Source organism: Camponotus vicinus, unplaced genomic scaffold (genome assembly GCF_025532165.1).
Source record: "Camponotus vicinus isolate PSW18456_S1 unplaced genomic scaffold, iyCamVici1.0 SCAF_1, whole genome shotgun sequence".
Taxonomy (NCBI): domain Eukaryota; kingdom Metazoa; phylum Arthropoda; class Insecta; order Hymenoptera; family Formicidae; genus Camponotus; species Camponotus vicinus.
Genome location: NW_028141945.1, coordinates 880,750 through 906,934, shown reverse-complemented (window position 1 = coordinate 906,934; position 26,185 = coordinate 880,750). Strand labels below are relative to the sequence as shown.

The window sequence follows — 26,185 nt, the reverse complement described above, 5'->3', positions numbered from 1 at the left end:
GGAAATAGCCACCTCGCCAGCGGCCCGCGTGTCGATCGGCAGGATCGAGGTCGACACATTAATACAGAGGAGGCCTACGACCGATTTTACTACTGACCTTCCTTCGGAAACTTCTGTCGCGATTACATAACCATCGACGGAATTTGCATCAAACTATTGGATTAGGTCAATATTGTCAAATTTTTTAAGCATATTGATTGGCTGCGGGATAATAATTTTTTGAGTCTTTAGAAATCTTTTATTCTGCAGCCAACCAAAAAATTTAATTGTCATACGACAAGTGTAATATCAGCCTTATCCTCCGAACGAGGATCTATCAGAGGTCTCGGTCAGCGCAAAATGCGTATTCCCAAACTCAGGTAAAAAGTGGCGGATCGCCACTCGATTTTACCACTATTTCCTGAATTGCAGACTGCGACAGCCAGTGTAATATTACTAGTCTCGTCTGTCCCGGTCTACATTGCAAGAAATTATAGCGGTCTTGCGTATAATAATCGTCGAATGGGCAAGACGTGCGTCTACTTGGCGAGCAAGGTCGCGGAGGAGGATTTCTTTCTCTCTCTTTCTCTTTGGCACGGTACTGTCTCGACGTGTAGTTTTGCGCGCGCGGTTCTGAATAACCCGTGAGAAGGAGGAATGAGAGGGGAACCGGGTGTAAAGGGGTAACGGGAAAGGGAACCTCGAGACGCGATAACGGTATCTAGAGTAGGCACGAATATCCGCCTGCAAGCTGTCGTGGTGGCTCCCGCCACGTCATCGCATTGTCATCCTAAACGGAGACCGGCGAATTCCCGCGAATTATCCAGGCCCAGCGCTGGTCCCTTTATTTCCCGCGGAAAAAAGAGCCAGTTATCGCATATGCGATTATTACGCGACGCGAAGGACCGGTACATATCGCTGTGGGGCCGTTATTAATTAATTATAGGAGTGCGTAGATCACGCTATTGGCCAAACACGCTCGGAATTATGGGCCATTATCAGAATTAGACGCGAAGTGGGGTCGATCTACGTGCATCGTGCTCTAGGGCCTAATTGACCGACAAAAGAAAACCGCTAGAAGACGCGAGCGGGACGTAACGCAAGTCACGAGTCTCTCGTGTGAGTTCTTGTACCGCAGCCGCCGCTAGTCAATACCGCTGGTTCCCGTGCTCCCGTCTCCGCAAGCTCGCTCGTTATTAAGACCAGCGAATCTGATGTCTCGTATTCTCGACGTCGATAGCTCCGCGCTGATGAACCTTTCTAATTGAGGACGAACAAGGCGATATCTCAGACGAAGCGTCGCTGTAATTATTTAGTATTATCCCCGACTCTCGAACAATGGGAATTACGCGGAATTGGTATCGCAGACAGACATCTCACTCAAAGTGTGTTAAACGTTACATTAATCTCCGATGCGGAAATTAATCTCTCTCTCTCTCTCTCCTCGAGAATTAATCTCTTCGAGAATTTAGGAACAACGTTAGACGATAAATTATCTCGTAATTTCTAAGAGGGAAGGGAAGGGAGAAAAGGGACAGACGGGGGAGAATGTCGTCAGCTTGGCATTAATTCAAAATCCATTGAAATATCGTCTCTCATGGCGTGTAATACGGACTGGTTCCACGAGCAAGAGTCGCTAACGAGTCGAATATCGTGTCGGCGATATGCAATTCGCATCGATATCCAATTTTGTAAATTGCAACTCACCATATAGATCAGCGTACGTAGCAACTTCCACACCCCTGGCATCCTGGAGGTCCCAGCCTCTCGCGACGTAACACCGTCCTGCCCTGAAGAAGAAAAAGAGACGCAAACGCGTTAGAGTCTCGCATGAAAATTTCACGCTACAGACCGGCGGCGAAGCCGGATCTATTTTAATTTATCCGACCACCATGGTCTAGCGAGCAAATTAACCGGCCGTCGTTCGCGCAAGTCGCGCTTCGGATCCCAAGGAGGTCTCGGGCGCAAAATTGATCCGCCCGGCGGAGAATCCTAGTTACGGAGTTTCGAGTATGCGCGTTCGTGAAATTGGGATTGTGTAAGGAGGCGATGAAAAATTGGAGCGAACAATCCATACGTATATCTATTCGAGAAAGAATGCGTTTACAAATTTTATTAATAATTAAATATGTCTTTACATCGAAATACTCTCTATTGGTCCCCTTCTCTCTCTTCCTCTTGAGCGTCGAACTTTCCTTAAACGCGCGATACCTTCGGTTATCGCTCTTTTATCGCACTTTAATTAATTATGTAAGATTACCGCGACGACGCGTTATCGCGTGGAACGCGACATAAAAATGAATATTGATAGTCATAACGGTACAGCTTCGAAAGATAACTTAATCCTATGCGAATGAAGTGTTCAACCAGGAGATGACAGATGCAGGGAATAGGATAACGTGATTCTTGCGCACCCATTTGTACGTAGAATTACGCCGATACGGTAATTATCGTCACGGAATTATGGGACGAAGTATGACGATATCACGTGAAAGTAAAAAATCGAAACGATACTTTATTATTACGCGCGTTTGTTCTCATTAACGTTTACAACTTGTAATCTCAGATGCGCCTGTAACAACCGTGGCGACGCTATTACGCTAGCATGAGTTAACGCCGGCATAATTTCTGCAATTTCTCACGCATATATTTGCAATTCAGAAATCTACGCAGGCAAAGTTTCAATTTATTATTTCTTTCTTATATTAAAATAATTCTAGGAACTTTGAAACTTTATTTATAATTTTATATACATGTAACGTAGACAAATTTTTATTCTTCTATCTCTCTCTCTTTTTATATATTGATATTTATTTTATTTTATATTTTTTATTTTATATTATGTACTTCGATCTTTTCACTTATTATATTTAATGTGAATTATTAATAATAATTATATATCTTTTTGTACGCTTTTACATCGGCGCTTGGTTTTTAGCCTTCTGTAATTTGTTTTGATTGATATCTTGTGAACCTCTTCTCAATCTCATTTTATTTTTTATATATTGACATTTATTTAATTTATATATATTGTATACATATATAAAATAAATTATTTAATTTATTGTGGGTACATATATATGTGTACAATAAATTAAATAAATATATAAGAAGAAAGAGAGACAGAGAGGAGAATAAAAAATCGCTATGTCCGCGAACACTTGAATACGTTTAATGAGATAAGTAAATCGTTTGTGATTAAATCTTCTTATTGCGGATTTTACGACTTCCACGATTATCGAAATAATGTTGTCACCGAGGGATACCAGTCATTATAACGGTGCGTCAGCATAAAGCCGCGTCGCATATCTATATAATTGACCCGCAGGTGACATGAGGTATGCGGCGACGCGAGATCGTGAATGCGTCTCGCTATCGAGAGTATCGCCGCGTAAAATGGACATCAGGATAACCGTGGTTATGAATGGAAGATAAACGTCGCTTGCGCGGTGACAGTAACATACCAATTCCTTGTTTTACACGTTATATTCGCGCGTTTATACACAGTCGTTAATTAATTGTCGCGCAGACACAGTCTTAATTCATTATAAAATACTACGTCCCGTGATCACATGGCTCTCCTCATTAGCGTCCGTAACAGGAATGTTGTGCCAGAAATTTGTCGTAGGAAGATTTTAAGATATTGGCTCTTTCCAAGAGAATTTCACTAGCTGTTTCGCGATATTCTTATACACTGTCGCATATATAAGATTGATATTCTTGTTTTCGTACGCTTATTTTTTTTCCTCTCGTGTTATAAGAATGTAGAAAAAAAAACAAGCGGGTATAAGGTCGCGTCTTCATTTTCCGGCCTACTTAATAGCCATTACTCATCATCTTCTAAGTGACCGAGAAGTCGCTAATGAATCTGTAAGAGTGATGTTGCCGGTTGTGTCGAGCTTCTTAGCTCCCTCGACTGGCTCTAATAATACGCGCGCGTGTACACTTACGACCAGTCTAACCAGTATTTTCATTTGCAATAATGTCGCGGTAAGCGATCCGTATCGTTCGATCGAAATAAAACAAAGCTAAAAATTATCATAAATTGATCGATTAATAGTAAAGCATGGCGCTCGTTTGCGGTGTTATTTATCCCTATTCTGGCGAAAAGAAAAGACGAGTATGATACAGCCTATTATATACTCGTAAAGAAACTTGTTAACATTATCATATAATGTATGTATTTATCAATTAACGCTTAAATAGGTTGCAATGTGGATTTTACGAGTCTCTTGCCCTGTCTTTATCTCCATTCACTGTTAGTTGTTACTATTATACTATTCCACTACATGATTTTTGCAATTCGTTAAGACCATTTCTTGGAGCTGTTATGCTAATAGCGGAATATTTTAATCGCATTAAAGATTTATCTGGATACTCGAGTCTGAGGCGAGAGCGATACACGCGTCGAGACAAGACGGGGAACAGACCCAATACTGATTTCAAGGCTGTTCGCGGCCCATTAACTCCGCCGGAACGTTTTTGCCGGATTATAAACGCATCGCTGCGCCGATGCTTCCGACGGTCCCCATGTTGACAGCTATCGTCCCAGATTGCGATAAATAAACCGATTATTGGGCGATTCCGCTGCTTCCGTAACTATTCGAGCAATGAACAGTGCGTTGACTTTCTGACAAACGTGACAGTCGGATAGATTAGTGGATCTATAACTCTATCGAATGAAAATAATCTTACAATTAAAATGCTTCCGTGTGGTTTTAAAGTGATAATTTCGTATGCTCCGGAATTCTCGGTGACAAGATATCTCCGGTGTCATTTTTATTATGAAAGAGGCAGTATATTTAGATACACTTCCTTTTACATTTCTCTTTCTTAATAAAATAAAAAATATAGAAGTTAATAAATATTCTAGTAAACTGATAAACTAATAAATATTCTAATAAATTATATACTTCTCAAATTGAATAATGATACATATTTCATATGCGTTATATCTATTTGTACATAGAAAGAGATTGTGGCGGCATTTAAAAAGAAATTGAATGAATCAGCTATATCAAATGCGAATAAAGAGTATAAGCTTGTCGTCCAAAAATTTTCCAGTTCGAAATTGAACTTCATTTTTGGCTTAAAATAAAGTTTATGATGCGTAGATTACGAATGCAAAGTTCCAAATGGACCGAGTTATCGTTTCATTTCCATTCTTATAAAAATTTTAATTTTTAGCCCTATAAAAAAATACTTATTTTACCGGTCATTTTTTCTGGTACGGTAACTCTGGTCCATCTAGAAATTTGCATATTCGTAACCTACCTACGCGTCATAAACTTTATTTTAAGCCAAAAATAAAATCCAAACTCGAGTTGGGAAAATTTTAGACAAGATTTATCTGCACTTTTTAATATATTTCGGGATTCATGAATTTAACATTGCGCAAAGTAATTCTAGTTTTTTAAATTAATTCGATATAAGATAATTTACGATTTTACGATTTTGAGATTAAATTATATTATATTCTAGAGATTTAATTAAAAATTATATTCTATAGATTTAAATTATATTTTCTTCAACTCACACAAATTAATAATTAATAATTAATCTTATATTTTAAAAGGTTAAAATTGCTTTGAAAATTGATTTAAATTCGTGAATCTCGAAATGTATTAGATATATTAATTTTTGATATAGATTTATTAGCCGTTTAGTCCTTCTTTAAGTAAAATTCTACCTGAACCTATCCTAAGAGAAATCCCGTTGGCGCTTGAAGGAGGACATCCGCCGAGTCCCCAAGCCTCATAATTCGGAATAAGCGCGCACTGTCACGGTGTCAATTGTAATCCCGGCGCTGATCGTGGGAGACGAAGAAAGAAGCCAGTCGTTAAGTCCGCCCGGTAGGGCACACGTATTACGACTTTAATTAAAATCTAGTTAACTAGCATGTTGCTCGCGCTTAAGTGAATCGCGGACAATGTTTAAGCGCCGGTTTAAACGCTCGAAAATATCCGTGCGTGACGCCGTTTGCGGTTGCCCGTTGCCATTGTATTGCGAGCATGTAATTATCCGTGGTTGACCGACGTCGGCAAAGGTTAACGCCTACGCCTATTCCAATCTTGATTTATAATGACGGATATATCGGACAATTAGCGCTGATTGTTTAATGATTCGCGGCCTTCGGCGAAGCGCTATGATTCCGCGATTGTTGTACCGGAACAATTCTCGCTGAGGCATGCACCGTGAATAACCGGATATACAGAATGTACGAGAAGTATTTTGCATTAGTAGAGAAGGACATTCTTGTTTTGAAAATATCTTTAGTTTTAACATGGAAATCTTGAAATGAGATTATATTGCATTAATTAAAGAAAAATATAATTGCTTGAATAATTGCTTGCTTGAATGAAGCCATTTTATATAGTTCAATCAAGAAAAATATATTCTTATGATTTAAGATTTAATTTTCTTGAATGGAAAGGAAACAATGTTAAGTAGAAAATAACATTTTTAAATCAAAGATTATAATTTTCTTAAAGTAGAATTAAATAATTATATATAATAATTATTTTTAAGATGACAATTACTATATTGAAATAAGATTATAATATTGTTGAAATTTAAAATTATTAAATTCTTCTAAGAACATTATAGATTATTGCGTATATATGAAACAATGAACGCGTTAATTGAAGTATATAAGTATGTAAGTTTTGACACTTATTTTTTTCTGTGTATTTTGCATTAATATTAACACCAAATTAAGAAGGCATCAAGATTATACTTATCCATAAGGCAGGATTTATAAAGATTCTATCAATAATTAAGAAAATAAATAAAATATTGTGCGTAAACTGCATGTTTAAGCGTGAAAAGGAAGCAACAATATTTTCGAATAACTAAAACACTTGATATTATAAATAATAAAATTTGTAATAAATATTTGAATTTTTGCCAAAGAAACTAGAGGATTAAAGATATTGCGATGCGTATATCCTGAGATCCAAACTCGAGATGAATATATCAACGTTCGGGAAACTATCCTTCCGTTCTGCGCTATTAGTTGTATATAAATTGCATATGATTTGCGCATATCAAATGGCGAGCAATAACGGCATCGAATTTTATCGTTCGTAATCTTTGGAAATTTTATTCTAATATATTATAACATTTTACTAGAACACTTTATTATATCGATGGCCAATCCTGATGTCTCGATCCTGACTACGAGTCGTATCCTGTTTTTGCGACGAGCGTTTTCGCTCGAGCGTAATTTTCATAGACATCCGTGACTTTATTAACGACGAAACTTATACGTCCGCCTTTCGCATTCTCGATTTTTAATTATTTCCGATTGGATTGTCATATATGCCAATAATCATGGGATTTACATTACATCATTCTCGTTTAATAATTTTCATTTTACAGTTACATCGGACATGCCCTCTTTATCATTAACGAGAAGAAAAAAAAGAGAAGGAGAAGGATAAGCGCTCGCGATATTCCACGAAAAGTTACGCGGCCGACACGTTAATAGGAAGAGAGCAGGCCGAAACGGGTGGTCCCCCGATGATGGAAGGGTTAATCGGAGCAAGGAGCTGTTTCGTGATACACGAGTACCGTGAATGCTTTGCGTGTTTTTGATTCGCCCGCCTCGAGCATGCCGGCTCAGAAAGCATTAATTAGCTTGTGCATAACCGACTTCGGGCCGCGCGCATGACGCACAAGTACACGGATTTCATCGCCTCGCTATCATTTTCTCGCGTTTATCCGCGGATGCTAATGTACGTGCGCTCGCTCACGCTTAATTATCCAAGTAACCAAGGTGTGTAATAGGTAAAGCGACCGTAATAAACCAATTTGTAATTCAAACGGAACTCTATATGCAAGATAGGCATATACCTGCGAAAGGGAAATTTTCGCGTGGGATATTAGCATAGGAATCGCGCTCGCTTATCTTCCCGCGACTTTTCGAGACCTCGACGAAAGAGTACTCGATTCTACGAGGCATTGTGACGCCTCGATTCTGTTTGCCAATAAAGACGAATGGCCGCAGGATGATTCGCGCACAATATATTCCTGGAATGTTTCGATCGGCTGGATTATAAGTCTCGTAACGGTGTTTCCTGCTCGCGCGCAGTGTGTGCGATAGATCCCACGCTAATAATTCTCCCCTCGGCACCGTTTCAGGACGCTTTAATGTGACAACGTTGTCTCGCCGCCTTTCCTTACCTCGACCGACCCGAGCCGCGACGTTGGTCGTACGCGCATCAAATAAGGCGAATTACATGGTTCGACAAACAATAACTCCTTTTCCTGCCCTTTTCATATAAAAATTAGAATAATCACATTTCGTGGCACAGTTTTCTCTCTAGGTCGAGTGCAATTTCAACTTTCGAAATGTTTCATCACGTTTGTTCTGTTACAATTTTGAGAAATTCGGGGCTATATTATAAAAAGAACTATTTTAACATATATATATATATATATATATATATATATATATATATATATATCATCGTGTATAATTATAATTACGATATGTAATATGAAAAAATTTTATATTTTATATTATATTATATTTGATTATATTTTATATTTTATTATTACTTCTATTTTTTACGCTCTAACATCTTGCGCTACGGTCTTTTAACCTTTCTTTTTTATTACGGTTTATATTTTATTTTTTTCGTTAGAATTTCTTTCAATTCTTAAAGGAAATTTCTTGTAAAGGCTAAAATTAATAAAATTCTTCATAATTATGTATCGTGTATATATGAGACGATTGTAAATTAAACTAATGTTAAGACTAAATTTGAAAATAATAGAATTAATGTATGTAAATTATTATAATGAAATAAAGGTCCGTTAGATAAAATCAATAAAAAATTAGTTAAAAGGCTACAAGGACCAACGCAATGGTGGAATATATGCAAAAATTAAAACGGTTATTACAATACAATAAGCATATGAAAATGTTTATTTAATTTGAACATGACAAACGTCGCGTTTCAATCCAATTCGGATCCTTTTCAATGTCGAATAACAAAGTGAGTAATAAACATTAAGATAAAAGCAAAATTAACAGTTATAGGAGAAATGTAAATAAGTTTCGGAACAACGCAAAGTCAAAAAAGTCAAAAAATCGGAAGCAAGTATATGTACAATAACGGAAAATTTAAACCGTCAATCCCCCAAAAAAGGAAAGAACGCATCGCATTACCGTTTCGCCACAGAAAACCCGAAAGCAACTCGTACCGCATATCACCAGCGTACCGTTAAAAACGAGATGATCCTCTCCAAAACAAAAACCGGAAGGAAATCTCACATACAGGTCCATGACCATTTCCAAAAGAAAAAACAGTCAAAGATGCATAAATCGATGACCAGTTGGAAACTTGATGGTCCAAATATGTGCGAGTAAAAACTTAAAATTATGACACTCTAAACAAGAAAAAAACAACAAAAAAAAACAAGACAGAGCAATAATTTAACAAACAATCCGGAAACTACTTAAGAGAATCCTTCATATAAAGCAAGAGTAAAGTTAATATAATAAAATCACATACCGGTCTCTAAATTTGAAAGTGATCTCAAATCAAAAAATCGAACACAAAGGGAGAGCAAGTTAAGCACAACTTAACGTTCCAATCAACAGAGCCGAACTGAGGCACATGGAATCACATATAGCCAAGAACGTGAAACATCAAAAAGAGGGGGGGAGAAGGGAAAAGGAAGGAGAAAAACAAAACGTCACAGAAGGAAAGAAGACAGAACAAAGGAAAAATTCAAATAATCAATACGAACATTTTTTTATAATGGGCAAATACAGCTTATCCAAGAAATCGGTATCGCTCTGAATGTTAAGGCCATGATTCTGACTAGAGATATGTAACATCTCGGCAATTAGTCTCTTTTTATATCTAGGTTCCTCCTCCAAAATGGAAACATTCTCCCAATCAAACTCATGACCGTTCAATCTATGAAGGGACACAACTGAGAGAGAACCAGAAGATTTATTGATATCAGAACGATGTTCTTTAATTCTGGTCAGTAACTTCCTTTAGTTTGTCCCACATACGAAGCATCACAGTCTAAACAACTAATTTTATAAATGACATTCACGTGGTGGAATTTAGATACCGGATCCTTGTACAATCTAATAAGGAATTTTAATTTGTTATTGACTGTATATGCCAATCTTCTGTTCGCATAACTCTTAATGTTAGAAACAAAACCTCTTGGAAAGCTTGAGAAAAAAGGAATGGTGAAGAAAGGAATAAGAGAGGAGGAGGATTGAGTGAGAGCAGTTTCGTCATTGTTCACGTCAGAGATTAAAAACTTTAATCTTTGAGAAATAGTGTGAAAAATAAATTTAATAGGATAACCATTGCCTAATAAAGTCGAAATAATAAAAGAAAAATTCTCATTATGAAACCGTGGATGTGAAAGTTTAAAAATTCTATCAGTCAAACCAATGATAACTCCTTTTTTATGTGACAGAGGATGGTGTGAGAAAAATGATAGAAATCTTCCTGAAAAGGTCGGTTTCCTATACCAATTAAATTCAATATAGTTATTGTTGATTATGATAGTTGTGTCCAGGAAATTTATACTATTGTTGTTTGAATATTCAATGGTAAACCGTAGTCTTGTGAAGCGAATTAAAAACCTGGAAAATATGCTGGAAGTATTGTTTAGGCATATATTCCACCATTGCGTTGGTCCTTGTAGCCTTTTAACTAATTTTTTATTAATGTATGTAAATTTAAAAATTTCCGAATTTTTGTATGTATAATGATTTTTCAAATTATTAAGTACGAATTTTATAACGTTAAAATTCCTCCCAAATACAATAGAAATCTAATATAATGTAGAGTATCTGGATAATTAATTATAATCTTCCTGCGATATGATAGATTTAACACGAATATTTTATCACAAAATATTTTATTAATTTTAATCTTCATAACAAATTCTTTTTGAGGGTTGAAAATTCTTTAACATATTTAATTTTTATAGAATCTTTTAGGGCATTATACATACTATAGTCATAGGATAATAAATTATTTGAAATAGTCCTTTTATATATAAAATAGTGATTATCATATTATGATTAATTTTTCTTGATTTTTTATTATAAAATAACAATGTTGCTTCTAATATTACTTTAAACAGTAAGATAACTATTTATTAATTTCCCAAGAGTCGAAGAAGAGAATTAATAAATATTTTATTCGTTTGTATTTATTTATTATAAACTGATACTGTAAAATACAAAATTCTTGCCGTAAAGTTTGAACGAAACCTGCGTTAGAACCAATTTTCTAGTAGCATAAGTAGTTAACTGATAACAATAAATAGTTAATAATGAAACTTTGCGCGTTTAGAATTTCTTCGAGTGCATTCGCATTGTTTTCCGATACGCTAATTTCTCACGGTACCGTTTCCAGACGCATTAACTTAACACACCGGCCCTCTCATTCTCTCTTTCTCTCTTTCTCTTTATCAGCATCGGCAACAGTACCTTCTTCTTCCTCGGCGCGAACGCGCATACGGCGATTTGTCTTTGCGCGTACGTGCATCGCAATATCAAATCGGCTGCCGCGTCGTTTATGGTATTCGAAGCGACGACAGGACTCCGTCTCGCGTCTCGCGTTCTGGAATTCCAGTCGATCCCCGAGGTGACGGTCGTGATTCCATACATCGGACGGACGACGTGCATTCGCGATTTATCTAGAATTATCCGAAAACGTAGGCATTTCGTCGCTGACGAAATCGCGTCTCATTATGAGCATCTGAACTCTGCACCGTATCATTTTTTTTTTTTCGAAAATACAATATGTTGCCAAATTTTCTATGGAAGACAATCGCGCACATTCTAAAAAAATGTAATTGTAAAAAAGAGAAATAATTCTAAAGAAATGTTTCTCGCTGCTATTTGTACCAGAAACATCCGCTTTCGCACAATTATCAACGTTTCTATAGCAAATTTTTTGGTGCGCGGTATATTAAACATACGTAATGCCATAAATCTTTCGCAGGACTATAATTTCGGATTAATCGCGCGATCCCGGTATTTGTTAAACGTGATATGATCGAAACGATTATCGAAACCAAGTGCGTAAGAGTGTGTTAATTGCGGATTCATGTACGAAAAGAACTTGGCGAAACATTTGTCGGTGCGAACCGGGTCAAGATAGCGTTACCAGCTTCGGCTTCTCTTCTTCTGGCCGTTTAATGCTCGACAGCCGCGCAGAGATAAGCTTTATAAATTCCCCGGGGAACGATCGTGCAAAATGCGTACCGACAAACGTACCGCTTAGCGCCGGAGGTAATGACCGGTATTAATATATGGTAAATGCAACTGTCAAATTTTCGACCTAAGATATCATTTTTATGTTATACATTATTGGAAATTGTCATATTTATGATAAATTTTTTTTTCGCAATTTACGAGTCAACTTTATGCTTCTTAAATATATCGACGCTCTTTTGTATTCTGGAAGATGCCTATACATTTGTTAAGAATACATGTACATATTGACAACGATATTTTAAAAATATTCTACAGAGACAGACGCTTTCTTATTTCGACTGACACAACAGAAGGAAACTTTCGAGAAATTTTGCGGAATATTTCCGGAATGTCGGAGCAACTCCAGATTTTATACTACATTTTTATATATCGCGCAAATATCTTGTCTTGAGAACTACTTGCAACGCTCTGATGTATTCTTTCTTTATAACACTCGGGGCATTTTATATTCTCAGAGTATTCATTCTTGTATATTAAATTGTCATGTTCCCCTTGTCGATCGTTATTGAAGTAGAACCTCGACTGACGCTTAGTCAGGTACAATGCATCTGGACACAACCCGTGTTATAAAAATTAATATAATAAGCGCACGTCATGTCACGCTGATGTTGCAACAATCATATATGTATTAAGCAAAATGATAAAATGATAAACCGAAATGTGAGAAAAATATTGGCGGCATCGACTCGCGATGAGAATAGATTGCATCATTAATTCATTTCTTACAAGATTCGATTATGCTATGTACCGTTATATCTCATCTCTACGCAATTCTTTCTATATAAAATTGTACACGCGTTTGCGTAACGATGGCACAATATAAAAATTTTATATCGACTATATCGCGCGCGTGGCACTCAATTAAAGTTATATTATTATAAGGAAATATATATAAACGCGACACACAATTGATCGCCCATTGATCGGCCAATGACACCGAGACATTAGTTGAGATTTATCGTTTTCGCTCGGGCATAATCTTCGGATTACCGGTCCGCTTTGATCCTCTCTTCCTCCACGCTGTGCTCGGCGAATTTATTACTCGGCAAATCGCGAAAGAAGGCGGAGAAAGAAATCGGTTGATGCGGCGCTCAGTTGTAATTGGCTTTACGATCCATTCATCGCGAGATCGAGATCGGTTGTGTTAACATTAACGGTTAATGCGACCCGATGATAATCGTTGTCGCGACCACTCTGGCACGATTATAATTATCGCGTGTCCACCCCAACTAGTGCGTCTGTAGAGAGTGCGTGCGCCCTCACGCACGCGATGCGTCACGCGTGTGCACACGCGATGCCGATAAACATAGAGTAAGAATTGCAGTCGCTGGCGGCTGTGTAGTTATCGGCATCGCGACGATAAATGTACTTCTACGACCTTCCTATCATAAATATAAAAGAAAGTTGTACATTACATATACATACAGACACACGCACACGAGATGTGCATCTATTTCTTCAAATAATTATGTTAATCTTATTTGTTATAAATAAAGGTAAAATATTTTTGAAAATTGCAATTAAATAAATACATATCGATTTAATTATATATATAATATTATATATAAAATTATGTATAAAACTAAAATAATCTCGAATATATTTCGTATATACAGAGGCATGTCTAGAAGAATCGGTGTATTCGCCAGCACACGATTCTTAACGAGTCACGCTCCGCAGGATGTAATTTAGGCATGGACACCCGTTATAAAGTTCCGAGTCTTCGACCTCGTTAATATTGTTTCATCGAGAGCCGCTCGTATAGGCACATCTCGCGCCTACGTTATGTGATCGACGAGCATTATCGATTATCGCTTATCTTACGGCGGTTGTGATGAGAGATAGATGCGTCTTCGCACTGACTGGAAATTAATTAAGATCGCAATCGGTCGATTTCGTGCATTGCATATACTTTGTTTAATTTACTTATTTAATTGTGAGTCGGACTTTATTTCACGGGTTAGATAAAAATCTAGATAATTAAGCTACATAGACGCATTCTCATTCTTACATTTGATTTCATTACTGCCACTATGTGGCTTTATTCAATTTACGGATGGATTTCATCTTTTTTAACTTCATTCATTTGCCGCAATTGTATTTTTTCCGATATTTAATGCATTTTATACAATATAATAAAATCAAGAATTTGGGTTATTTCAATTTAAAAAAACGAAAAAGTAGAATTTTTAGAATTTTATAATTTTGAAGATATTTTTAAATTTCATTCCTCGATGTTGCTATATATTTATTATAACTTTTTGATTAGAATTAAATCAAAATAAAACATAGAGATGTAAAATATCTATTTAATTTAAAATTTCAAAGATTTTTTATAGGATATGTGAAATATGAAATATGTGTGTGTGTGTGTGTACGTATGCAGATTTCTATTATTACAAAGATAAAAATGTGAGGAGAGAAAAACTCAATTCCAGTTCTATATTTCAATTTTATATTTCAATTTTATATTTCCTATAAAAAGTCTAAAAAGCGGATACGAAAAATAGTCATGTCAATCCGCTAGGAATTAACACGCGTCTCTTTGGCAGCGTAGTAGTAACATTTGTAACCGTATACCATAAGCGTGTCGCATAAATATAAACGTAATATTACGACAGATAATGTATAATGGGATACCGACCTCTCTTTCTGTCTCTCTCTTTCTCTTTCTCTGTACGGTGAGAGATACCGGTTTTCAAGAGTGCCGGAGAGGAAACGCACGAATCATTCTCGCTATGCGCTCTCGTGTGCACCTATCATTGACTCGATTGCAATTTTTTCGATACTACCAAAAATTCTATCGCAAATTTATATTGTATAATGTAATGGCCGACCGAGATAAATGTAGGTAACTGGTCAAGGTATTGAAAAATTAGTTGTGTAATATATGTGCGAAAACGCGTGGTGATTCCAATCATATCCGTGGTTTAACTTCGTGATTACGATTCACGTGGTCGATGCGACCGACTTGTATATAAAGTACATAAAGTATCGTAAATTGCCGGAAAGTATTATAAACTACCGTAGTCGCGAGTATTATAAAATGCGCTAAAGCGTATTTCGTGAGACGTTAAAAAACCGGAAAACCGATGGGATCCATACACTTTTATGCGCCGATAGTCGTTAATAGTGTTCGTGTAAACATCCGGAAGCGATAAAGTATATACGCCGTTAATAGATGATTGCGATATCTTACGGCCACGTGGATTTGTACAAGCTTGTGTAATACGTGCACATTGATGTTATAATACATTAAAACGTTAAATTATTATTACAATATCCTAATCTAAAGGCTTTCCGAGGATAAAGATAAAATTATTATTCAATCCTCCACGTCGCATGTCGTTCTAATAATAATAAATAATAGCAGAATAATATTAGTCAATGTATAAAATAAAAATTATTAAAAATTATTAAAATTATTAAAATTATTAAAAATTAAAATTATTAAAAATTATAAAAAAGTATGTAAAAGTATAATTGCACGTTACATCATGTTTGTCTATCCTTAATCGTGAATGCGAAGATGGAATTTTTAACGCTATACACCTGCTGGATCCTTACGCAGACGGAGGAGAATCATCGACTCGCTAATTGCGAGAGCGTTAAAATTCTCGCGCGAAGGCGCCGGGAAGAGTCTCTCTCTCTCTCCGGATTAAGCCGTTCGTGAATGAACGATAGTTCCGAGAATTACTGCCACGGCGAAATATACTTAGGCGATCTTCATTCCCACGGCACCGTCCGTACAAATAGGCGAAGTCGCGCGTGGCACGTTAATGTTAATTCACCGAGGAATTACATTGGCAAACGAATGCAAAGTTATGTCAGGCGCGATTCCAAGACGTATTGCGGCGATGAGGTTGAATGCCCCGGTCGTCGCCGTCGACAGACGGATTAGTCCGGCCCCCGTACTAACGTAATCGTATGCCTGGTGAATATTTCATGAAGCGCGGAAAAAAGAGATGACACCTGTTCGAAAAACCGTTAGCGTACTCCTTTTGCCCGCCGGGACGGCGGGGAGGACGAACGGACGGCGACTTATTTCGATGCAAATTTCGGAAAGAATGCCCGCCGCGCGCATTCGGGGCTGGTATGTGCAACCCATCCCGGAAATGAAGGAACCCGGCCTAATGTAACGATGCGTTTGACGTTGCCGATTCGAAATGATTGATCACTGTGGATATTAAACCTTCCGCGCGGGATGCTGGATTAATATCTTTCTCCACTTGTGATACGCGCGGCGAACTTAAATTACGATTTGCCGCATCGAGTATCTCGCGTGCGGGTAAAAATGAAATGAATGAAGCGCAAAATCCGCTACGGCGTCTGTTTTCAACCGAATATTATTCCTAAACGTGAAATAAAGAGCGAGTAGCGCGCGCGAAAAAAAGTGCCCGACACAGCTTTGTACGCGCATGATTCACCCCGAGAAATTTCTTCCCGGATTGGCATGTACACGCGCTTTTGCTATTCGGAGTTTGGTCTGCGTACGCGCATTTATATCGCAAAATGAAACAGTTTTGATCATCTGCCGCGCAGCAGGCAGCATCCAATTTCTGAAGTTTCCGATCTAAAAAGAGACCTACAATCTACGTTTTTTCACGAATTGCAGAAAGAAGTTTACATTAAGCTATTTATAATTCGTGATACTTTTCATCAGGATCGATTAATTTTTTCATCATTTCGCCGGTTGAGTAAGATCGATAAGTTATGTGAGAGATTCACCGCTACGTGATTCTAATTCTCGTGTAATTGTTGAACTGCGCACGTAACCCAGCTGTGGACCCATCCTTCCTACACACCGAGAAAGTAAGGGTTGACCGACATTCACGGCGGATCGATGGCGACAGACACGAGGGCAACGACGGCGGTAGCTAAAGAAGCAGCAACGGCGATGCGATTCACCGGACCGCTAACCGGAATGCGCGCGCTAACTCCTCGCCGTCTCGGGCCTCTGGCCGATCAGTTCGACTCCGAGGAAGCGGGAGAGAGATAAAGACCGACGAGAAAGAAAAAGAGACAAAGGGAAAAAGAAAGGAGCGTAGAGAGGAGAGTGAAGCCGGTGATCCGCGGGAACGAAGTCTTTATCCGCATGTGCGAGAGAAAGATGCAACGAAAGAGCCGAGGTAGAGACGAACTGACGCGAAGAGACGTTGGCGAAAGAGGGACGGAGAAATAAAGAGAGAAAAAGAAAAAAAGTGGAGAGAGAGGACAGAAAGAGAGAGAGAGAGAAAGAGAAAGAGAGAGAGAGGTGGTCCGAAAGCACGTGGGGATCTCAGACACATTGCGTCCGGACCAGCGGCACGAAAATTTGGCGAGGCCTCCTTGCCTGTCGACCGACCACATTCCCTCCCCTCCCAATTTCCTCATACAAGAACCTTATCCGCCTGGTTGTTTCGGCCCGGTCGTTCTATTCGCACGCGTTTACATCGGTAAGCAGATCACGCAAACGCGAATCGTAATTCGTCCCCGTTCATCTCGCTCTTTTACATCATGCCAGACGGGATGTACTTCGCGACACGTTAAAACTGCCTGCAATCGACGTGGATTAGCCGATCCCGATTAACCTTTCGAGGATTGCCAGACGTCGTAATGTCTTTACGATGCACTATTGTTCATCTTCCATTTGCAGAGGTCCCGCAATAACATCGGATATTTCAATCTCAATTCGTCTAGTACTCTATGCATCATTAACTAAACAATATATAATGTAATTTTTACATTTATTTCTATTAAATTACCAAAGATGAAAAATTAACAAAGATGATTGCAATAATTATTAAAAAATTAATTTACGTGAAAAGCACCAGCACAAAAACATTTCGAATATTTTCGTCCATTGATCGACGTTATGATATGTTAAAAATTATTATCGACCCACTAGCATTCATCGCATTATATCTTTTAATATTACATTTAATTTTAAAAAAAATGGAGAAAGATAGATGCTTAAAAGCGCTTTTTACAGAAATGCTCCGAGCGAATGCTCTGTCACATTCGAGTCCGCAATAAGCAGTAGTAACAGCTCGCAGGAGTAAGACTCACCTCGCGACTGCAGAGTAGCGTGTGTAATCGCCACGTGTTAGCTGGAGCTCCGTTGGAACTCCTCGTGCAGCATCCCGGCAGTTCTTTCCTTCTATCGCGCCCTATTACTCCGCCACTCTCGTCTCTCTCTCTTTCTCTCTTTCTTGTCCCGGAAGTTTTACTACTCTAACGACGTAGGAGGACGTAGCACTCCTCTTCCTCCGGTTTTTCGATATCGAGGAACCGTTAGATATTCTATACCGCCGGGGCGTGCGTCGTTCGCCGTCGAGTGCACTGCCGTAACGATGCGAGATGGGCCACCTCGACGGCGGATAAGTTCGCCTTGGCGCACTTAACACAATTCACCGGCGCCGTGACCTCGTTGCCTGACGTTTACCTTGGCGCGGTCGCGGTCATCGTGCGATTGCAACTTACCAGGTCTGTATCGCGGATGTGTGTATCGGTATGTATCGTTCAAGTATCGCGTCCTATCTTTAGATTAAAAAGAAAAATAGATGAAACGCACTATAGCGCGTACTCGTTTCCCTCGGGCTTGCCTTTACCTCTCTCTTACAGGCGATCGTGATACGAAGTAACAATCCGCGAGTGAATGAGCTATCAGCTAGCATAGAGACATTAACGTTTCCACTCGCGATTCTTGAGTTCCTCGAGCTACACGTTACCACGACCGGGGCTTGCGTTTCCGTTCGCGACCAAGATGTTCTGCCGACTGATAACCCGCCGTCCACTTACCTCCGTCGAGCGCCCCTAACACGCCGAACTCCCTGGCACGACAGGTGCTCCGCAGGAGGAGTGGGAATGGCAAGAGGATGGTCCCGCGCGGAGGGGACTAGGGATAGTACCTCCGTAGCGGAGGTAGCGGCGACGGTGGTGGTGGCGGCGGCAGTCAACGACGAAAAGAAGAGGGCAACGACATTTCTCTCTGGTCCCGATACATTTACGCGAAAACTACGCCACCGCCATCGACGCCACTGTCGTTTCCACGACATTCTTCGAATCCCTTCGAAATCGATCAATCGCCCTCCCCGAGACGACAATTTTCGTCGATCGACGGCGCGTCTTCGCCCAACATCGGATCACGTAGACGCCGAAATCACTCGTCTATATTATCTATCTATTGGGTTCGCAACTAAGTAATTGCGGTTTTCTTTTTAACAAAACAAAAGACAATTTTTTCATGGAACAAGATAATTTTATTTAATAATGTATTGTCCGTTTTTATCAATGACCTCTTGCCATCTTGCAGGCAGCGTCATAATTCCACGTTCATCAAATTTTTGGTTTTTATCGGCAAAAAACTGAACTAAGTGCGACTTGACATCATCTTCATTATTGAAATTTTTACCATTCAAGAAGTTTTGTAAAGCCCGAAACAAATGATAATCAGATGGTGCAAGGTCAGGACTATACGGTGGATGTATCAAAATTTCCCACCCAAGCTCTCTCAATTTTAGGCGAGTCGCCAAAGATGTGTGGGGTGTGGGATCTGGCGTTGTCGTGATGGAAGACGATGCCTTTTCTGTTGATCAATTCTGGTCGCTTTTCTTGAATTGCGTTGTTCAGTTTGGTTAATTGTTCAATGTACACATCTGAATTGATCGTCTGGTTGCGTGGTAAAATCTCAAAGTAGACAATTCTTTTGTAATCCCACCAAACTGACAACATGACCTTCTTTTGATGAAACCAATTTTGACACTGCCGTTCTTTTAAGGCTTCGTCATCATACACAGCACATAACTTTTTGTGAGCTTTCGATGCGTTTTTTCCTTTGCGGAAGTAAAAAAGCAAAATATGTCGAAAGTGTTCGTTTTGCTTTTCCATTTTTCAACCGATGTTAATTGTTGAATGTTAATTGGAATACGAACTGTCAAACAACAATATGAGTTTGACATTTGAAATACGTGAACATATCCAAAATTCAACTAACACTATCTATCAATGAAATCTGTAATTACTTAGATGTCAACCCAATATATTTAATAAAATTAAGTCTATATTTAATAAAATTATCATTGATCTCTTCTATTACCTCTTTTGCGAATCTCCTAAATTTCGAGCAGAGAAACTTATTCTTCAACGCGTTCAAATTCACTTTGAATTATTCTAATCTCTACGTATGTCTCGATAATCATCCGGTGTATGAATTATCCATTAAATATCGATTAAAGCGATTTTTCACGGTATATTCTCGGAGTAGAAAATTAAGTAGAGAACATATATTTATCGAATTATTGAGATCATTATCAACGTCAGTTGGTCGTCCTCAATCGGCTTCCCTAGATTTGAATGAGTTATTTCATAAGCGGATTTCTTCCACCCTTGTCATTATCGAAGCTATTGCATCGCCTCATCTTTAATCGTTACCATCATCGTCAGCCTTTATATCTTTCTTCTTCATTTTTCTTCATCTTTCTTATCTTTGTTAGATATCTTTTTATTTTTGTGAAATATGCGCATAACTATTATGCATGCATAGTATGGTAATTACACATATATTTAATACTATGCATGCATTATATATGTATGAATATGAATATATTATACATACATTATATATATATATATATGTATAAATACTATACTGTACATGCTTACCAAGCTGACTTAGCTTGGTAAGCGTTGCTTTGCCACTCAGGACAAGCATCTTCGCAATCAAAGAAAAAGGAAAACAATTTCCGTTTTCATGACCGCGCTAAAAAACTCGCAATGCAGTTCTTCGCGCGTTCTAAGAAAAATCGGGGTCGCGGGATCGTTCACATAAACGCGTTCATGTCGTGCGAGAGGCAGAGCAGAACGCTCGGACGGATGGTCGATCCGATGTGAGGCGAGGCCACGGAAGGCGACCGGAGAAGAGGCGATGACGGAGGGACGAGGAAATGCCAAAGAGTCGCGCCGTCGTAGTCGTCGTCGTCGTTGTGCATCTAACTGCCCTAAAAGGCAGCACTTCTCTCTTTGCCATCTCTAGTCACTCTTGTCTCTGGGAGTAGAATGCCCTAGGGCGAGGTGTTCTCTCACGCAATGTGCGATCGCACGATTGCGAGTCGCAAGCATACACGGTATAATTCGATCGATTATTTCGAGACGTAACAGGGCTCTCAGCTATTTACGAAAACGCTCGGCAAATATCGATGATACGTTAAAGAGATGCAATGCGATAGAACGAGCGTCAATAATCATCGAAAAGGGAAGATCTCTCCGCCTCTTCGCCGCGGTATAATCACGAATTTATCTATTTATCTCGGCTACTATCCATCATTCGAGATAGTAATGCATGGAATGGCCTCATGCGAGAAAGGGCGCCCTTAGCCTTTCTCTCAGTGATCTTATATTGGTATCCCGCGGACCATTGATCCGAATCGCTGAACCTCCAGACGCGTTGGTAGCCGCAGACCACGTCCAGGCGCACGTGACGCGCATTTTCGTCCGTCGAACAGGGTCATACACACATGTCGCCGGCCATTGTCTTGTTCTCTTGTATCGGCGAGTACTCCCGAAGGCTGCCAGGCTGCATATCAATGAACATGGCCAATCAAAAGGCGAGCTGTTCTATCAAGTAACGAGGCAACGTCAAGGCAATTAACGTCGCGCGATGTATCGTATGTCAATTGCAGCGTTCAATAACAACGATCGCTCATTTCTGAAATGCTCAAAGCTTAGACGTCTCGCTTTTGATTGTTCCTGGTTATTCGTATTTAGAGGTAGATGCGAGTTTAATGTTTCTGATAGGTATGACTATCGCCTTCAGTTATAATTAATGGTGTCAATTCAAATACCGATCGATAGCGGCAGAACCTATGAATATCGTGTCGATGTTATTTTCAATTCGATAAACGATCGAGATCTGACGTTTCTTGCAGGAGTGACAAGTTTGTTTGAATATAGAAACTCGTCATCGTCCGATACATTTCAAAAGAGATAATATCTACTCAGATATTTTTAAATGAGCCCAATGCGAATGAGTCGACAAAGATGTCAAAATATAGCATGTAAAAAACATTTAATTGGAATGTAAAAGAAAAGAGACGCTTCTATTACTAGATTATTAGCATTTATTCGTTTATTTACTGTGATATCGTTTCATTTCAATACTTGCTTTAATGATTATATAATCGTTCTCCTTGAATATAGTTTTTTTCTGAATATATTTAATTATTTTAATTATAATCTTATATATACCAAGTAATTAAAGCTACGGCAAGCTATTTATACTGTACTCACATTTTTTGCGTTTCTAGGTCTTCTTAAAATTACGACGCGATAGAGAGCATTTAAGCAAAATTCAGCACAAATAAAATTACGTGGCTGTTCTTTTTTAAAACTTGTCTGTTGAACCATGTAAATATTAACTTTAATTGATTTTAGGTTTAAATATAACTTTGTACCGCGGTGTTTTCGACGACAAAAAAAATCGATAGCGGGGCTTGCTTTCTCGTTGAATTTCAGGTACATGCAGATACTTTATGCGGTACCTTTACCCCGGAGGTCGTGCGAGTATCTTTGAACTTTGAGCGAGATTTAGTGGCATCTCTCTGCCACAGGCCTCGCGCTAACTTACGGCTACGTGCTCCCCATGCAACTATACTCTTCGTTTTCAGGTCAAAAGTTCGAAAGTGGTGCATATACGTCGTGGATACCACCGGCTGACGTGAGCTGCCTCGCGTCGAGTCCATGAAGAGCCAAGCGATTAGCAATGGCACTCACGCCGGTACTTGCTCAAGCAAACATCCAACGAACCCTGTACAGATACGTTCGTTCGAAAAGTATATTAATTTTGTGTAATATTAATTCTTTAAGTCAAGAGACTCTTGCGAGTATTTAAATATATACGTAAGATATGTAATACAAATACTTGGTCGATTCCGCGATGGTTCTGAGATGAATCAAAAAATTTAAAATATCCGCTGAATCGATATTTACTCGCGCAAGAGTCTGTTGACCTCTTTCAATTAGTGGCTCTTGCAGAAAATCGATAAAGTACGTTAGGTATAAATATTTCACGTGTCAGGAGAGAGGGTAATAATGTCATTAGTACCCACAGGACCCATTCAAATCATGTCGGACGCTGACATGAGTTTGCACGCGAGTTGAATTCATTTCAGAGGCTCTTTAGCTAGTTTCTAGGTGAAACCGACGGAATACGGCGATACACGTCATATCGCGCATATTACGGATATTGCGATTATTGGTGCAGATCAACGAGGCTCCGAGAAGAGAAGCGAAGGCGGATAGAAAGCGAGAGAAACAGAAAGAGAGGGAAAGAAAGGAGACCGAAATTGTTCGAAAGATTCAAGGTCGTGCCTTCCCGAATCTCAAGCCAAGAGACGATAGTAACCATTATCGCGATAAATATATATATCAAAATAAATCGTGAGGAGAAGCATACTTCTGTTCTTGTCTTATAAAAATTAATTTTACTTTTATGTATTTAAAATATTTTTTTTTTTAACTCTTCAAAGCGTATGTCTATCAATAGAGAAATTTAATAGAAATGAGAAAAGTCGGACGATTGCAACTTAAAATCTACTTGATATTATGTGCAAGTAACTTAGTAAGCCGATGCAGTAATTTCGAAGATATACATGTGTCTCGAATCAAGCGAGATTGATGTACGTTGTACCCGTTACATAGTCTTTCAATCAAAATCAGGATTTAGGAACAGCCGGACGTTAAGCATGATACGCATGCTACGCAATTGGCAAGGCTATATGTAGAACGACGTGCAGTAAATTGAGCGCATTCCTACGCGTAAGATAGCAATTTTGTCTTACAATTTGTAATTGCTACTTCCCCACTTCCATCTATAAATAAACTCGAACGATAATTACGTCACGTATAATTAATGTGCATTCGTAGATGTTTAACATGCATCTACGGTTTAAATATCAAGTAATTGCGGTGCGTAAATATCAAGATATTTACGAGCGATGTCGCTATCTACAAAGATGACAATAATTCATGACTATTATTAACAGATATCGACGAGAGAAAGAACGCGAGTTGTATTTAAGGACCTGTTTCATGTCTACCTTCTTGTACATTCCCTCGCATCTTGTTATAATTTACGTTAGGAAAACATCATTAAAACACGATGCGTTACTACAGAAACGCAATCATCGACGAGAAGCAAATTTCAGTTAACCGCGGGAGAACCGTCGATTCTGCGCTTCTTTTCATCCAATGCAATGCTGCATGCTACCTGGAACAAACTGGCTTCCGTAGTTTCGCGTACTTACAACGACGTGCATCACGGGGATGTAGAAGAGAGAAGGAAAAAAAAGGAAGAGAGAGAGAGAGAGAGAAAGAGATCTTGGCTATACACAAGATCGCTATTCCGTATGGGGTATTCAGCGGACACGTACTCCGCGACTTGGCTCGAGTGGGTAAAACGCATCCTCCATTTCCGAGGCAGAGCTGAATTAGCCGTCCCGAGACGAGGTAGCCCGTTACCTAAGAGGACAGGGAGGAAAAGGACGACGAATCGATGGCCGTTGCCATCACGTCGAGTGCTGGCCTATTATTTGTTCAGCTCGCGACTCCGCTTCGCGTCGCCCATTACTTAACTAAGCATCAACTGTGACTCCGACGATTGTCGTTGTTGTTGTATCGTCGTCACGCGAGCTGTAGCCGCGCGAAAGAAAAGACGAGGGAGAGAATGCCTCGTCTCCTCGAGGAGACGAGGCAACGGCTTCTCTATAACACGGACTTACACGGAACAAGCCGGTGCCACGCCTCGACCCGGACCCTTGACACCGCGTTTCCTTCAGAACGCGGTTATCTCGACATTACGAGAGGAGCCATTCCGGCGCACGTACACCAACAATTATGCGTGCCAGACTCCTGGGTCGACTACCGTCTCCCAAGTAGAATCCACCTTGTTCTTTGTATAGAGTGCTAAATGAATTAGTACTTGAGAGATTCACGGCGCGTATTTTGGATAGAGTCAACACACGTTTATCACAGATCTCTACATGAATAATTACATGTTTGTACTTTTGCGCGGAGGAAAGCTACCAAAACATGCACACTTTTCTCAGCGATAAATGGCGATAGTTTACCGGAGCTCCCTAACATGGTCCGCTTAATTAGTTTACTCAACAGAAGTCCAGTTTGTATATTCATTTTTTATCGCTTTATGTGTTAAATCAGATTAGATATCGAGAATTCTTGAAATTATTCTTCCTAATTAAAATATTTTTTAACATGTAGAAAGAAATGAAGAAGTGTGACGACATTCCTTTATCTTTTTTATTGCGATTTATTGTGATCGATCTATCGATTTCGCGATTTCAATTCGCTTCTAAAAAAATTATTTGCTTAACAATTTAAGGATGCTTTGTATGTACAATCCCAGCAAAAAGTAGCTGAACATCAATATTGACGAATATATCCACTTTTGGTGTATTTTGAATATGAGAAATTGCGTGGAATATTACAATTTGATCTTAGCTACAGTGCAGAGATGTATTTTTTAATATTTATTGCGTTTTTACTGAAATATTCTGAATTTTGTTAATCGCAATGATTAACTTTTGGCAGAGAATTTCGCCTTGTGTCAGATACATGGCTAATTTCATTGAATTATATTTAATATCTTTTTAACCAGTTAGTACTTGTATAATATTATTTGACCAAATATTTCCTCTGTATCTAAACTACACTTTTGCAAATTTTAGACAAATTCTGAATATTATTTCCATGTGTTTTTGTCATTTGAATCGACGTGGTTATACCTTTCCCATAAGAACACATGTTAATTCGGTGCAAATTAAAATCCTTATAACTTGTGAACGCTTTAGTGAATCGATTTAAAAATTGTACTGAAGATTCTAAACATATGTAAGGACATTCTGTACAATTTTCACTAAATTCTCAATATTTTGAAAATAG

At 38.7% G+C, this 26,185-nt stretch overlaps 1 protein-coding gene across 5 annotated transcripts in view; it reads right to left on the bottom strand.

The window, feature by feature from the left end:
• The window catches only part of M (zona pellucida domain-containing protein miniature), a 271,056-nt gene that overhangs the window by 8,669 nt on the left and 236,202 nt on the right, over window positions 1-26,185 (bottom strand). For 3 of the 5 annotated variants that reach the window (XM_083109740.1, XM_083109742.1, XM_083109741.1), the window contains one exon: window positions 1,687-1,769. In XM_083109740.1, coding sequence (XP_082965866.1) covers window positions 1,687-1,769 — 83 coding nt within the window. The other 2 variants (XM_083109744.1, XM_083109743.1) reach the window with 2 other exon arrangements.